The sequence below is a fragment of the Helianthus annuus genome, chromosome 12 (genome assembly GCF_002127325.2).
Source record: "Helianthus annuus cultivar XRQ/B chromosome 12, HanXRQr2.0-SUNRISE, whole genome shotgun sequence".
Taxonomy (NCBI): Eukaryota; Viridiplantae; Streptophyta; class Magnoliopsida; order Asterales; family Asteraceae; genus Helianthus; species Helianthus annuus.
Genome location: NC_035444.2, coordinates 154,307,868 through 154,323,425, shown reverse-complemented (window position 1 = coordinate 154,323,425; position 15,558 = coordinate 154,307,868). Strand labels below are relative to the sequence as shown.

The 15,558-nt window shown below is 36.6% G+C and overlaps 1 protein-coding gene and 1 long non-coding RNA gene across 4 annotated transcripts; one reads left to right on the top strand and one right to left on the bottom strand.

The window, feature by feature from the left end:
• Window positions 1-7,483: 7,483 nt before the first annotated feature.
• Window positions 7,484-9,125, bottom strand: LOC110893549 (subtilisin-like protease SBT4.3). Its single transcript, XM_022140654.1, has 6 exons — window positions 9,025-9,125; window positions 8,306-8,669; window positions 8,168-8,245; window positions 7,996-8,090; window positions 7,680-7,898; window positions 7,484-7,595 (listed from the first exon to the last, which is right to left on the bottom strand). The coding sequence occupies exons 1-6, from the start codon at window positions 9,123-9,125 to the stop codon at window positions 7,484-7,486; spliced, it is 969 nt and encodes a 322-aa protein (XP_021996346.1).
• Window positions 9,126-10,484: 1,359 nt separating this feature from the next.
• On the top strand, window positions 10,485-13,494 carry LOC110895951. Of its 3 annotated transcripts, XR_004873815.1 has the most exons (7): window positions 10,485-10,862; window positions 10,931-11,133; window positions 11,271-11,400; window positions 11,642-11,713; window positions 11,785-12,220; window positions 12,352-13,150; window positions 13,243-13,494. It is a non-coding gene; the product is annotated as an uncharacterized LOC110895951 (long non-coding RNA). The 3 variants fall into 3 exon arrangements; XR_002567466.2 differs by lacking the exons at window positions 10,485-10,862; window positions 10,931-11,133; window positions 11,271-11,400 and adding an exon at window positions 11,413-11,564; XR_002567467.2 differs by lacking the exons at window positions 10,485-10,862; window positions 10,931-11,133; window positions 11,271-11,400 and adding an exon at window positions 11,413-11,564 and having other exon boundaries at window positions 11,785-12,225.
• Window positions 13,495-15,558: the final 2,064 nt, after the last annotated feature.

Here is a 15,558-nt window from a genome sequence, read left to right as displayed (position 1 = left end):
CAAGTATGGTTCGTAACAGTCTATCTTCCGGGGCCTCAAGTTCTATTATGTGCAAAATTGAAGTATTTAGAAAGACCTTAGTTTGCGGTAAAAAAAAATAGTAAGGGTGTTAGGAGTGGTTAAACACTTGAGAGTGTCAAACTAAAAATAGTAAGAGTGTTAGGAGTGGTTAAACACTTAAGGTTTAGGAGTTATAAATTAAAGGAGTGCATTTAATATAAGCTGGATAATATTTCATATATTCTATTCTTCATAATATATAGAAACAGATATTCATTAATAGTTCTTGTCCATAAGTATTTTTCTACTATAGAAGTACAACATTTTGGAGAACATTTTCATTTCATTGTAACTAGGTTTTAAAACAACGATCGTTGCGCTGCGCTAAACCGTGATATGGTATCGACATCCATATTGAAGTTGTCATATGCCGGCTTCGAAAATAATATCAAGTCTGTCTTATTTGAACTATCATATTGGAGAATACTTTTGATTATTATATAAAGTGAGCTACAAATAGTTGGAAATTATGATAATTAACAAACATTTAGAAATAATTTAAAAATAATTATTGGTCATTTTGCTTATTAAAACCACAACAGAACTTCTAAACATTAACTTACTACTAAGTTTGTGAAATACACATTACATATGCTGGTGAACCTACAGTCAGTTTACACCTTAAAACATGATAATTAACAAACATTTAGAAATAATTTCAAAAACCGCCAACTTAGACCATCTTATTCACCTTGGTGAATCTAACAGCCAGTTAACACCTTAAAACATGTTAACTGACTTCTATGGTACAAAAGTAGAAGTACTTATTCCAATCATACATTGCTTTAGAATCATAGAGATCACTGAGATTGCACAAAAAATGACATAGCACACAAATGAAAAGGTTTTCAGTGAAAATAAAGGCCAGATCGGGTTTGAAAAAACTTCTGTGTCACAATCACCAAAACAAAGCTCCATAGCAATCTATCATCTTGTTTTAATAGGAATTTGATTGGTAATAATCCAAAATCGGATAATATCCAAATAAAAAATTGGTCCATCTCATTCCCTAAACTCAACTCAGTATAACAAAACTCAATTTACAAATCCCCTTTATATTCAGCTGAGCAACACAGTTCAAACAAAAACAATCATTAATTCCCACAACAGAAACCTCCAAATCAAAGATTATGAGATCATGATTATACCTCACAAACATTCATTACAAACCCATCTTCCCTTGACCTACAAAAAGTCAAATGACACTATAACTCTATTAAATCAAAAAAAAAAAAAAAGCCAAGATAACCTGAAATCAAACATATACCAATAAAAAAGATTCAAAATTTAACCACAGCTTCTAGCAAAATAGCATATATTTATGTGAAATAAAAAATTTTCATGCCTGGATTTCTGTACATATGGCCACTTTCGTACCAGATGTCTATCTATGTCAAGAAAAAATATAATGAAAAAAAAAATCAAATCTTGTTTAATCAAAACGCATCGAAGAGAATTTTAGAACTGCTTGTTCGAAGTCAAAAATTTTGATGGTAAAATAGTGAATGGGTTAGATTGAGTACAATAAAAACACGGAACGCGGTTAACATGTCGAACCTTGGTAGTGAAGGGATGCCAAATATAAAAAGGCAATGGTGCATTAGAAATAAGACAAAATGGGATATGATTTTGACTTTCTTTATCTAGATGAATAAGTATGCTTTAAAGTGAACTAGTTTCATGATCAAATTCAAAAATAATATGTGAAACCTTTGTGGCAAAAGTCTAATGAATCAAAGTTTATAACGAAAGTTTAGGGGCCAAAAAGTATAAATATCAAACTTATGTGGCCAAAGTCTAAGAAACTAAACTTGAAAAGTTGCCATTATATATAATATAACATAATGTATATATTTTTGAGATTCCTTTTTTATTATATCTACTAACTAATATATAATCATGTATATAATTTTGAGATTCCTTTTTTATTATATCTACTAACTAAGAAATCTTTGATGGGCTAAACTTGATGAGATTGAAACCTTGTGCCTTGAATGTTAAGGTCTGCATACTTGTGTCCTTCTAGTTAATTATTAAAATTTCATTTTGACTTTCTAGTTTAAATCACGTGATTTCCAAAACATTAAAAACCATATTTTTTTTAACGGCGAACGAATCCTCCAAGTGGGCTACTGGCGAAATTCACCACATCGGGATACACCCGTCTCCGGACTAGGGAAAACCCTCACCTAGGGCAGAAGCCCGTGAACACTCGCCCAAAGGCAAGACAGTGCGGTGAGATAAAACCCATTCAGTTCAAGGATCGAACTAGCGATCGCCGCCTACTCGCCTAGTCTCCCATTATCACCAGGTGCCGCTAAAAACTAATGGGGAGAAGCAGGAATTGAACTTGAGTCTCTTAGAAACACAAGTCTCTCCCTTACCACTCCACCACAAGCTCATTGGCCATTAAAAACCATATTATGAACTGAATTAGATTCGATTGTTGCAGAAAATTTAACCGATGCGATTTCAAAGCTTAGGGTTTTTTTTTCAAATTATGATTTTGCTGATTGCCTTCTTCTTGCGTCTAAGTATTTTTGTCTCTTTTTTCATAATTGAAATTTGACCGCCCTTTTCGGTATTTGAATATTCGATTTGCAATGACTCAACAATTCTTCGTTGAAACTGTATTCATATTTTGGTTCTGCGATTTAATTTTTGATTTGCTGGCAGTCCTTCGCTGTCCTTTTTTTCGATTTTTGTTGAAATATGCTATGTCCACCGGCTCCAAGTCCTGTGTCGCCCAAATTCCTTGAAATATTGAAGGGTGTAACAACACGTGTCCGTTGTTACTTTTTGTATAAGAGTGTAATGTAATGTAATTAACTGAAAACTACTGGCTTAGTACTTTTTGTATGCTCACTCTTACTATTATTAGATAAACATTTAAAAATATACATGTTGTGCTTCAACAGGAGTTGATGGGGTCGTTTCGGTTTTTCCATGGCAGAAGTTGCAACTACAAACAAAAAGGTCTTGGGACTTCATGGGACTACCAAGAAGCATAAAACGGTGCCCTGCTATTGCGAGTGACATTATAGTCGGTGACATTGTTCCGGAATATGGCTAGAGTCAGAGAGCTTTAACGATGAAGGCTTCAATCCTATTCCAGCAAAATGGAAAGGAGTATGTGATGGTGGTGAAGGTTTTGTCTGTAACAGGTAAGTTTGTTCAAGCTTTAATAACATGGTTTGGTTGTGTAAATTTGAAAATCTAGACTGTTCATATAACAACCAAAACTAAGTTAGTACAAAGATTAGTTGTTATGTTCAAGAAAGATAACATTAACATATATATGGTGAGGAATTTGTTAATGGCATAGAAGTTAAAAAATGCATTGATAAAAAAACTAGTACGATCCAGTTATGCAATGATCATTCTAAGAAAAAATTAATTCTCCTCAAGAAGGAATATACGTTTATAATCAATACTTTGCTAACATAGACTGATCATCTTGTTGATGCATCACTCAAGTTTATAATATGTAATAGTCTGTATGTCGATTTAAATATTAAAAGTGTTTTAAATCTCATCATTATATAAGAAGATAATTGGCGCACGTACGTTTAGCCTTCAAAGTTATAATAAGTTTTCTGCTAAAGACACATCTGGGCGTGGGACTCATGTGGCGTCAATCATATCCGGTAGGGAAGTACTAGACGCAAGTTATTATGATATTGCGAAAGGAATTGCTAGAGGAGGTGTTCCCTCTACAAGAATTGCGGCATATAAAGTATGCTATCACATTAATTGCTACGACGTAGATGTTTTGAGCGCTTTTGATCATGCCATTGCTGATGGAGTTGACATAATATCAGTCTCCATAGCTCGCCCTAGGCTAGTCGAGCTTACTTTTGACCCAATTGCGATTGGGGCATTTCATGCAATGGAGAAGGGAATTCTGACAGTGAATGCAGCAGGAAATTGTTAGGGGTATCGAATCAGAGTAGGCTCGAGCGGAAGCGGAACAAACACACACACACACTAGCAGAAAATAAATAACACGAGAATTTACGTGGTTTGGTCAAGGTGACCTACGTCCACGGGTTGCAACTAGGGTTTCACTTTTATTAGATGCTCACAACTGTTTTCAAAATGACACAGACTACAATTACATAATAGGTATTTATAGAACAAGATTAGGGTTTCCTACTTGGTCAACAAGTTAACTAAGTGGGCCTAATAACTAGGTCTGGCTAACCCTAATTAGGGCTGGCTACCCTAAAGCCTACGAACCCAACAATCTCCCACTCTGAGGCTTTGCATAGTCTACAAAGTGCATCCAAGAAACCCATCACCAGTAACTTCAGTAATCTTTACGTTCAAGTCTTCCCAGCCTCCAGTTCCAAGAATAAGCTAAGACTTCAGTCACATCCAAGCCACCTAGTTGCAACCACACCTCTCATCAAGTACCTGAGAGACCAGTTGAAGCTCCCACAAGCTCCAACCCAACAGTCTTATCAGACCCATTCTCTATCTCAACCGCCTTGCACGATCTACCAGCTCCAGAGATACACCGAGAATTAATACCACTCTCCACATTTTGCAAACTATTTCCAGGAGAGCTTTCTTCTTCAGTCGTAACATTCGTCTTCAAAACCCAACAGTTCTTTATGATTGTACCCGGAACACGACCCGTGCTCCCAATATCACAAAATCCCCTGATTGGCTTAAATTTAGACCCTCGACCACATTCAATTGACATCCCCAAAGCACCAGGATTCAAGTTCGCAAATTGAACCCTCTTCCGCTTACTAGATTCAGTGAACCAGACTTTATGTTGTACAGGGACGGCTACTCCCTCAGCAGGTATCTCAACTAGATACAATGATCCTCGTCTCCTCCCACAGGCAACAACAAGATTTCCATCAATCACCTTCCACTTCCCACCACCAAACTTAATATCTAGTTCCTGTTTATCCAGTTGACTAACAGAAATAAGTTTCTTCGTTAAACCTGGAATTACCCTAACGTTCTTTAAGTTCCATGTAGTGCCCAATGGAGTCTTCAGATTGACATATCCCATACCCATAACATTAAGAACATGACCGTTAGCTAATCGTACCTTTCCAAAGTATCCTTTTTTCATATTCACCATCGTCTCCCCGCTGTGCATGGCGTGAAACGAAGAACCGGAATCCATAGCCCAAGAATCTATAGACTCTTCACCGCAAACCAGTACGTCACTGTCAGATTCATCTGACACAACACTGTTTACATGCTGGTTATCATCCTCTTTCTTAGGATCAGGACACTTGTTTTTAACATGCCCCTTTTCACCACAGTTCCAGAACCTCACATTCTTCCCAACTTTAAACAAGTTTTTCCCATGACTCCCACTGCGTCTGTTATTACCTCTTCTCCTGCTAACACTGAACATACCAGAAGTAGATCCCCCACTAGTGTTCCTCTGGCAAACGTCTTCACCCAAAACACTATCCCGGACCCGATCAAACTTCAAATTTCCAGTTCCAACAGTTTCAGTGACAGTTGTCACAAATCTTGACCAACTATCAGGTAAGGAAGATAACAAAACCACAGCCTCAGTGTCATCATCCAACTTCATGCCTACAGTTGCTAAACTGAAAAAAATTGAATTGACCTATTTAATGTGATCAGCAACTGAACTGCCCTCGTTCATTCTCATATTAAATAGTTCCCTCATCAAGAATACCATATTACTGGCAGACGACTTCTCATACATATTTGACAGAGCTGTTAACATACCACGAGCAGTTGTTTCCTTCATGATATTAAATGCAACGCTCCTCGTCAAAGCCAATGTAATTTTACCTCTTGCCTTTTTGTCCTTTGAGTTCCAAATTGCTTCGGCAGCTTTTTCCATTCCAGCAGGTTTTTCTTCCGGTACCACATCCAAATCGCATTCACCAAGCAACGCCTCTATTTGCATTCTCCACCATGCAAAATCAGTACCGCTGAACTTCTCGATTCGGAACTTCCCGTCTTCAGCCATAACAAACGAGAAAACCAGAAAAAAAACCACAAGGAACCAAGCAACCGAAACCCGAGCAACTTTCAATAAACCAGAAACCCGAAGTACCCGAACCAACGACTTCTCTTGCAAACCCGAGTGTAAAATCAGCGAATAACCAGGGTTTAAGAACCGAAACCCTAATCGCCAAACACCCCAAAACCACCAGATCTGCAACAGCAAACCCTACGGCGCAAACCCTAGACCTTACGAGCCGTAACCAGAGAATAGGTACGGGCCGTAAACAAGTCAGCGGTGACGGCAACAACAGCAGATCAAGATCTCTCGTCCAGCTCTCTCTCCCTCTCCTACGATAACCGTGTGAACCGTGTATTTAACCGAACCTTTGGCTCTGATACCACTTGTTAGAGGTATCGAATCAGAGTAGGCTCGAGCGGAAGTGGTTAAACACACACACACACACTAACAGAAAATAAAGAACACGAGAATTTACGTGGTTCGGTCAAGGTGACCTACGCCCACGGGTTGCAACTAGGGTTTCACTTTTATTAGATGCTCACAACTGTTTTCAGAATGACACAGACTACAATTACATCATAGGTATTTATAGAACAAGATTAGGGTTTCCTACTTGGTCAACAAGTTAACTAAGTGGGCCTAATAACTAAGGCCGGCTAACCCTAATTAGGGCCGGCTACCCTAAAGCCTACGAACCCAACAGAAATGATGGTCCTTTGTTATCCTCTATAAAAAATTATGCTCCATGGACCTTGAGTGTGGGTGCAAGTGATACTGACAGAAGAATTGTTGATAAGCTTCGTCTTGGGAATTATGAAGAATTTGTGGGGAGTAGCATATTAATTCCTAACTTGCTTGTATTTAGGTCTTCTAATTTGGTTGTGTTTGACATAATTGAATGTAGGGTAATGCTATTAATCCTTTCTTTTCAAGTGTTAAACCGGTGCCTCTTGTTTATGGGAAAGAGCTCCCAAGTACTTGCTCTGAAATTGAAAAAAGGTAAAATTTATATATATAAACCCCAACATTTTCAAGTTATCTCTATACGAATAAAACTAGAAGACATATGGTTTGCTAATCTTATTCTTGTTTATAGGAAGTGTCTTATAGAATGCTTAGTAAGTAGCTTCATCAAGGAAAAAGTAATTATGTGTGATCAAGATCGCACCTTAAAGGAAATAAAGCATCTGGAGCCCTTGGTTGTATCGTGCCAATTTCTTTTCAAAAGAATTATTCAGAGATCATGCCATTTCCTACTACAGCCCTAACTACAAAATTTCTATACTTTGTCAAATTATACAAAAATATGCCAAGTAATGACCTCTTTCTATCAAACTTCTCAACTTATAAAAGTTTTTTTAATTTAACACATAATTGCCACTTGCCATTTAAGCAGATTACCAGAAGTGCAAATTTTAAGAAGTGAGACAATTAAGAATCCGGGTGCTCCTAATGTTGCTTCATTTTCTGCTCCTTAGGTCCTCTAGCAGAAAATGAAGCAACATAAGGAGCACCCGGATTCTTAATTGTCTCACTTCTTAAAATTTGCACTTCTGGTACTCTGTTCAAATGGCAAGTGGCAATTATGTGTTAAACTAAAATAAACATTTATAAGTCGAGAAGTTTGATAGAAAGAGGTCATTACTTGGCATATTTTTTGTATAATTTGACAAAGTCGAGAGATTCTGTAGGTAGCGCTATAGTAGGAAATGACATGATCTCTGAATAATTATTTTGAAAAGAAATTGGCACGATACAACCGAAGGCTCCAGATGCTTTAATTTCCCTTAAGGAACGATCTTGATCACACACAATTACTTTTTGGTTGATGAAGCTACTTACTAAGCATTCTGGAAGACACTTCCTATAAACAAGAATAAAATTAGCAAATCATATGTCTTCCAGTTTTATTCGTATAGAGATAACTTGAAAATGTTGGAGTTTATATATATAAATTTTACCTTTTTTCAATTTCAGAGCAACTACTTGGGAGCTCTTTCCCATAAACAAGAGGCACCGGTTTAACACTTGAAAAGAAAGGATTAATAGCATTACCCTACATTCAATTATGTCAAACACAACCAAATTAGAAGACATAATTACAAGCAAGCTAGGAATTAATATGCTACTCACCACATGTTCTTCATAATTTGCAAGAACAAGCTTATCAACAATTCTTCTGTCAGTATCACTTGTAGCCACAGTCAAGGTCTATGGAGCATAATTTTTGATAGAGGATAACAAAGGACCATCATTTCCTGCTGCATTCACTGTCAGAATTCCCTTCTCCATTGCATGAAATGCCCCAATCGCAATTGGGTCAAAAGTAAGCTCGACTAGCCTAGGGCGAGCTATGGAGACTGATATTATATCAACTCCATCAGCAATGGCATGATCAAAAGCGCTCAAAACATCTATGTCGAAGCAATTAATGTGATAGCATACTTTATATGCCGCGATTCTTGTAGAGGGAACACCTCCTCTAGCAATTCCTTTCGCAATTCCATAATAACTTGCGTCTATTACTTCCCTACCGGATATGATTGACGCCACATGAGTCCCATGCCCAGATGTGTCTCTAGCAGAAAACTTATTATAACTTTGAAGGCTAAACGTACGTGCGCCAATTATCTTCCTATATAATGATGAGATTTAAAACACTTTTAATATTCAAATCGACATAGAAGACTATTACATATGATAAACTTGAGTCATGCATCAACAAGATGATCAGTCTATGTTAGCAAAGTATTGATTATAAAGGTATATTCCTTCTTGAGGAGAATCATTTTTTTCTAAAAATGATCATTGCATAACTGGATCGTACTAGTTTTGTTATCAATGCATTTTTTAACTTCTATGTCGTTAACAAATTCTTCACCATATGTATGTTAAAGTTATCTTTCTTGAACATAACAACTAATCTTTGTACTAACTTAGTTTTGGTTGTTATATGAACAATCTAGATTTCCAAATTTACACCACCAAACCATGTTATTAAATCTTGAACAAACTTACCTGTTACAGACAAAACCTTCACCACCATCACATACTCCTTTCCATTTTGCAGGAATAGGACCGAAGCCTTCATCGTTAAAGCTCTCTGACTCTAGCCATATTCCAGAATCAATGACACCGACTATAATGTCACTCTCAATAGTAGGGCGCCGTTTTAGCCATGTTTAGAGAGAATTCAAAGTTGGAGCTATTAAAGGTTGCAAAAACCCGATTTGCCCCTCATTACATTTTGTTGAAGAGGTTAACCCTTTGTAGAGAGGCCCTTTCTACAACAACTGCTCTAAATTCATGGAGAGATTGGGCAAAACAAGGTGATGAACACACTCGAACGATCGCACAACTTGTTGTTGACACTATTAGGGATGATGACTTTTGGGATGAAGTTGAAAACATCTTAAAAATCACCAAGCCTATTTTCTTGTTGATAAAATTTCGCTGGCGACCTCTAATCCGTGTAAAAATTATGATTATTTGTTCAATTGGTTAGAAGTGATCTTTTAACACCTCTAACTCGAAACTCGTTTGAAATATAGAGGGTAAAAAATACAGTAGTGATGAAAGGTTAATGATCTTGTGCAAGAACTATTTTTAGTTATCCTACAGTTCTTTCTCGAAAATAGGCTTGGTGATTTTTAAGATGTGATGAAAGGTTAATGATCTTGTGCAAGTATCTGAGAACCTTTTTTTCTCTTCCTTTGATACTTTTAGTTATCCTACAGTTCTTTCTCGAAAATTTGCTGGTGCCTAGGGTAGCGGCAGTGGACCGTTGTGGAGCTGGTCACAGCTATATATATGCTACCAACCCAGTTGAAACATTTCAGATGAAAATTATAGGCGCTAAGAGTGGCCCGGAAGGTTTAATTTGTCATCACAAATGTGGCTGGCGACCAACATTCACAATTGTCGAGTTTCCTAACCATCCCATAAATTGTTTTGATTTTCCGGTATTCATAAGTTAGTTTTATTTTTTTTAGGAATTTTGGAAACGTTTTATATGGAGACCTATACAACGCTATTCAATATGGTGACATCGAACAAGTGAATGATATCCTTAAGAAGGACCCCAAAGCTACAACAGCAAGGGTATCTTCATATGGAGATCCAGCTCTCGAATTGTCGCTTCGGTTGCCTTACACCGAATAAGAAATCTAAATGGGGTAAGGTATCACATTTTGTAGTTTGTTCAGTTTTTACGTGTCGATATTATGATATAGGATCTAGCTTGTCAAGCTGATTTCATTTCTTGCGTAAATTTTAAATTTATTTTTTTGGTTCTGTTTTGAGCAGTAAGAGAAGCTAGAAATGAAGGCAGGGGTGGTGGACATGGCGATCATGGGTTCAGGTGTGGTGGCTGTCTCGGTCACATTTTATTTTGTTCATACGTCACTAATCATGAATCATTTTGTAGGCAATCTCGCGTAAGTTTCACTTTTAAAGTGTTCGCTCATACGACTTGAATGCTGTCTATCTGTTCAAATGAAGAAGAACCTTTGTAGAGAGGCCCTTTCTACAACAACTGCTCTAAATTCGTGGAGAGATTGGGCAAAACAAGGCGATGAACACACTCGAACGATCGCACAACTTGTTGTTGACACTATTAGGGATGATGACTTTTGGGATGAAGTTGAAAACATCTTAAAAAAAAGAAATACTGACCGGAACTCCCTTCCTGTCATTGTGGCATCAATGTATGGTACAAAGCGAATGGTTCACTATCTCTACTCCAAGACTCCAAGTGAGCTGCTGGACCCGGGTAACGGATTGGACGGTGTGTCTCTGCTGAATAATTTGATCACAGCAGAATTATGTGGTTAGTAAACTGAGTTTATTTCGTCTACACTTTTCATTTATACAACTGAAAAGAGGTATCTTGTTTAGGTGTTGCAGGGTAGAGTTTCAGCAGATTGTATCTGATGAAGGCGTTGCATGAAAACTATGAAGAAAGAATAAAAAGAGTACATTAAGTTACATGGATGATGCTCTCGTAATGCATGTGAATTCCTTTGATTGTCATTTCATGTTTCTCGAATTGTCGCTTCGGTTGCCTAATTACACCGAATAAGAAATCTAAATGGGATAAGGTATCACATTTTGTAGTTTGTTCAGTTTTTAATTTTATGTGTCGATATTATGATATAGGATCTAGCTTGTCCTTGTCAAGCTGATTTCATTTCTTGCGTAAATTTTAAATTTATTTTTTTGGTTCTGTTTTGAGCAGTAAGAGAAGCTAGAAATCAGGCAGGCGTGGTGGACATGGCGATCATGGGTTCAGGCGTGGTGGCTGTCTCGGTTACATTTTATTTTGTTCATACGTCAGTAATCATGAATCATTTTGTAGGCAATCTCGCGTAAGTTTCACTTTTAAAGTGTTCGCTCATACGACTTGAATGCTATCTATCTGTTCAAATGAAGAAGAACCTATTATTTTTACACAAGAATGGTGTGAATATCTAACTTATATTTATCTTCTTGCATTGTTTTCAATCTTTGGCATGCAATGTATGGTTTATAGGTGAGTGAGATAGTTATGTTAAATTGTGATGCACTGCTATCGTCCATTTTCTTACGTTCCATTTTCAATCATCGCAGCCTTGTGATACTTGGATGGATTCTTGTGACGGGAACATTTATATTGGCTGGAGTGTTCTTCGTTTTGCACAAGTAAGTTTGGTTTATTATAAGGTTTACTTTTGTTGATAATTACCACTTAAGAATGGTGTTGTGGGTGATAGTGTGACTGCAGATAGTTGTGTATCGATGAATCAGTGAGTTGAGAACCCGACAGCTCATACGGTTTTAGACAACATTCTTCCATGTGTAGACAACGCCACCGCTCAAGAAACTTCACAGAGGACCAAGGAAGTCACCTCTCAACTTGTTAATGTCATCAACCAAGTCATCACTAATGTCACTAATATCAACTTTGCCCCAAATTTCACCCCTCTCTTTTTCAATCAATCTGGACCCAAGATGCCCCTTCTTTGCAATCCCTTTAAGCCCAACTTCACCGATCGAACTTGTGACCCTACAGAAGTCTCGTTGAGCAATGCCACACATGTATTTGTTATCATATCTAACACGTTAGCTATTGTCAACTGAACAACTCGACCCAATATAACACATTCTTTATTCGTTGCTGGTGTACACCAAATAAGAAATCTAAATGGGGTAAGGTATCACATTTTGTAGTTTGTTCAGTTTTTATGTGGCGATATTATGATATAGGATCTAGCTTGTCAAGCTGATTTCATTTCTTGCGTAAATTTTAAATTTATTTTTTTTGGTTCTGTTTTGAGCAGTAAGAGAAGCTAGAAATGAAGGCAGGCGTGGTGGACATGGCGATCATGGGTTCGGGCGTGGTGGCTGTCTCGGTCACATTTTATTTTGTTCATACGTCACTAATCATGACTCATTTTGTAGGCAATCTTGCGTAAGTTTCACTTTTAAAGTGTTCGCTCATACGACTTGAATGCTGTCTATCTGTTCAAATGAAGAAGAACCTATTAGCGAGCCTTATATTTTTACACAAGAATGGTGTGAATATCTAACTTACATTTATATATATTTTTAGCTATACATAAAATTTGATTTCTTGCATTGGATTTGGGCTTGAGTTTTTTACAAATAGATTGATTTTCATTCTCAATAAAATAAAAAAAATGTCGCATACATCCAAAATGTATACGAGGAAGAAATGGTGTCAAATTGTTAGCTTAACATAATAACGTCAATTTTTGTAAGACTCATCAATACAGAGTTGTTTTTTTTCCTAGATACTTTGTTTAGGAACTAATTGATGAATTTCATCATATGATAGCAAAAGAAATAACTATTAAAAGGTCAGGACTTTTTTTTTATGAAAGAACTAATGTTACATACATATAGTGATGAGCATTTGAGATTAGATACCGGTACCGAATTTCTCGTACTGAATTATTTTCTGTACCAATTCGGTACCCATTTTTTGGCGTTCTTGGTATCGGTGCTTTTGGTTCGATACATGTTTGGTACGGTACCAGTATATTACCGAGCTATATGTCACAACAGCGTGACATAACCGATAGGATAAGAGGCATTCTCATCGATTGGCTAATTGAGGTACATTATTAAAGTTTATAATAACTTATGATACCATACCAAATGCAGAACTAATGTTTATAACAACTTATGATGAAAAAAAAAAAAACCAGGTTCATTACAAGTTTGAACTTATGGAAGAGACTCTATATCTAACTGTCAATCTTGTTGACCGGTTCCTGCCGCGCCGACCCGTTGTAAGGAAGAATCTTCAACACGTTGGAATAACTGCAATGCTTCTCGCTTGTAAATATGAAGAAGTCACGGTGCCGATTGTCAATGATTTTATTGTAATTTCTGATGAAGCTTACACGAGATCTGAAGTTCTTGATATGGTAACTAATGAACATAATTTTATTTATCTACCTTATTAAATTCATATACCACTCGAGTTTCATGGTTGACACAAGTCATGTTGACTCGAGAATGAAAACGAACAATCGGGGGCTTCTCTGGGTAATCTTTGTCACAGAATAGCTTCAAGTCTTCAACGTATAAATTCGGCCTTCATGTACAGACTGAAAAACACCACACAAATTGTTGTTAGACACATACTAAATAAAATAAACATAAAAACATTTTATCGAAAATAACAGTCACATTGTGCAAGTGGGATCACAAAATGGGAAGATTATATGGTCGGTCAATTTAGTAAATTAACTGGAAGAGTAAAATGGCATTTTCGTCCCTGAGATTTGGCCAGTTTTGCGACTTTCATCCAAAGGTTCGTTATTTCGCATTTGGACCCAAAAGGTTTGAAATCTTGCCACTTTCATCCGGCACGTTAACTCCATCCATTTTTCTCCGTTAATTCAGAGCTATTTCTGTCTTTTTTGTTAACTTAAAGGGCAATTATGTCTTTTTCACTTTATGTACAAGCATATAGCATAACGTACAATTATTCAAAAGACTGAATTGCCCTTTAAGTTAACAAAAAAGACGGACATACGCCACGGAGAAAAATGCATGGAGTTAACGAGCCGGATGAAAATGTGAAGATTTTAAACCTTTTGAATCCAGACGCGAAAAACAAATGTTCGGATGAAAGTTTTGCCAAACCTCAGGGGACGAAATGGCATTTTACTCTAATTGGTATTAATTTTATCACTCCCTCCAAAAAGAAATTAAAACTCAATTTGATTTCAACCCACACAAATTTACCATTACATGATCCGACCCATGGCCATTGCTAAAAGCAGTAAAACTTAACCTACACAATAAAGAAAACTTACGTTGTGGGGTCCGGTAATGGTGCCGGTCCAAGAACGCATATAAATGTCATCCCCGTCATCCATTCCGTAGCTCACGGTACCATCTCCGATGCCCTTTTCTCCACGCTCGAGTTCCTCCAATAATCTGAAGTTCCTTGGTACTGCAACCAAATTTAACAATTTGAGAAACTGATGTCTTTTAATACGTTATTACTTCAAAGGTTGGGAATAAGTTGCACATTATATATATATATATATATATATATATATATATATATATATATATATATATATATATATATATATATATATGGTTCCCATTAAGTGTAACCAACTTTCAAATCAACCTTGACCATTGGATTTGGCTGAGATTAAATCTCAGCCACTTAAACTCACAAAAATAACTTCTCTGTTGGCGGTTATCGACAGTTTTTATGCAAATTAATTGACTCGCATCAGTTGTTGCCATGTTCTCCACCATGTTTCTACAATTTCAATATGAGCGTAAATTGTGGAGCAGTTCCATCCATAATTGGGAGTTTCCTAGAAATATATGCTTATTTCTAGCACCCACTCCATCATTGTTATCTGATTCTTGATTTGAAGCACCCATATTCATAGCTTTTCTGATCGTTGATTGATTTAGCTCTTGATATGGTAATCGCATGCAACCTGCTGCTTTATAAGCCATACCACCGCTGCAATAAGTAGATTCACGATATACTGGTTTGATTTGGGTTTTTTTTTTGTTTTTTTGCTAGATTGATCTTCCTTTGGTTCAATTACATCAAGTTTGTGTTCTATTTCATTAGGTTCTTTGTTTTATGGGTTATTGACTTAGGAACCATTGGTTTGGAACAATCCGTTTGGACCAATTTTGTGGAGTTTATATGTTTCCAGATTTTGCTATGCTACTAGGAGGATTGAAGAAGAACCGAAGCATGTAACCGTAAAAGAAATGAAGAACGTAAAGTCAATTTCTTTCCCTATTAGATATACATGAAACATTTAGACCTAATTTTATGGAGTTTATTGGTTCCCCACATTTACAATATCTACCACGGCTCTATCGCAAGTGCTGGAGCCGGCAACAAGCGTTTTTGATCTTGTATAAGGTATCTATTTAGGATGATTACATAATATCATTTAGATATTTCTGTCATTTTCACACAATCTCATTTAGACATGTATATCCGCAATTTCTTCTTATTTTTTTTT